Here is a 959-nt window from a genome sequence, read left to right as displayed (position 1 = left end):
GGCGCTGCCCCGCCGGGTCTCGGAGTACGCTATGTCCACAGAGCAGAGGGAGCCCGAGTCGGTGGGCACCGACAGCGACCGCTCGCGGAACCGGCACCCTGCCCGCTCCACCTCCAGCCGGGCTGGCTCCGCCGCCGGCTCTGGCTCCTCTTGGCTTCCTGGCAAGAAGTTCACCTTGGCTTCTCGGCCCTCGCACCTCTGGCCACCCCCGGAGGTGGGGGGGGACTCGGGCACCGTGCCAGAGAAGGAGCCGGGCCCGTTGCTACCCATTCGCTCCTCGGTGGCGATGAAGAAGGAGGCGGCGGTGGCGGGTGAGCTCGGGCTGGGCGATGGGCTTGAGCCACCTGGCGAGGCGCAGGCAGGCCCCTTGCCCTGGCCGGCGACGGGGCTGGGGGGACTCGTGTAGCCCAGGGCGCTCCAGGGCAGGGGGAAGGGGGTGCCCTGCGGCCCGTTGCAGGTGCTGGTGCAGGGGGTGGCCGCGTTGTCCATGGCAGCAGGTGGCTGGCAGCAGCGGGCCCCGAGGTCGCTGAAGGTCTTCCTCAGCGGGGCGGAGAGGGGCTGGCGGGGGCTGATCTCTTGGGGCGCCTTCCCCCCGCTCGCGGCCTCGGGCACGAAGCTGCAGGAGAGGGACTCGGCGATGGGCACGTGTGTGTTGAATGTGGGTCCGTTGGCACCACCTGCGAGGAGAGACACAGCCCGGGTGAGCATCGTCCCGCTTCACTCTCGGGGTCGGTGTGCACCAACCGGTGGCCCTGGGGCTCTGGCGGGATGCACAGGCTCTTGGGTCGCTGATCCTTGGGCAGCACTGAGCTGGGCCCCGCGGCGGCATCCTGCCCCTCTTTAATCAGAGAGACGCTGCGCGTGGGCGGCGAGGGCTTCTTCTTCGCCTTCTTGAGGGAGATGCTCTTGGAGCGCTGCCGCCGCTGGCCCTCCTGCTCCAGCCCCAGGGAGACGTGGTC

General features: G+C 70.8%; 1 protein-coding gene across 1 annotated transcript in view; it reads right to left on the bottom strand.

Moving 5' to 3' along the window:
- NHSL2 (NHS like 2) overlaps positions 1 to 959 on the bottom strand; it is a 13,602-nt gene that overhangs the window by 3,163 nt on the left and 9,480 nt on the right. Inside the window, 1 exon segment of the mRNA XM_019473481.1 lies at positions 4 to 677. Coding sequence (XP_019329026.1) covers positions 4 to 677 — 674 coding nt within the window.

This window comes from Aptenodytes forsteri, unplaced genomic scaffold, assembly GCF_000699145.1.
Source record: "Aptenodytes forsteri isolate BGI_AS27 unplaced genomic scaffold, ASM69914v1 Scaffold455, whole genome shotgun sequence".
NCBI lineage: Eukaryota > Metazoa > Chordata > Aves > Sphenisciformes > Spheniscidae > Aptenodytes > Aptenodytes forsteri.
The sequence above is the reverse complement of the archived record's forward strand: the minus strand, read 5'-3'. Positions and strand labels throughout refer to the sequence as shown.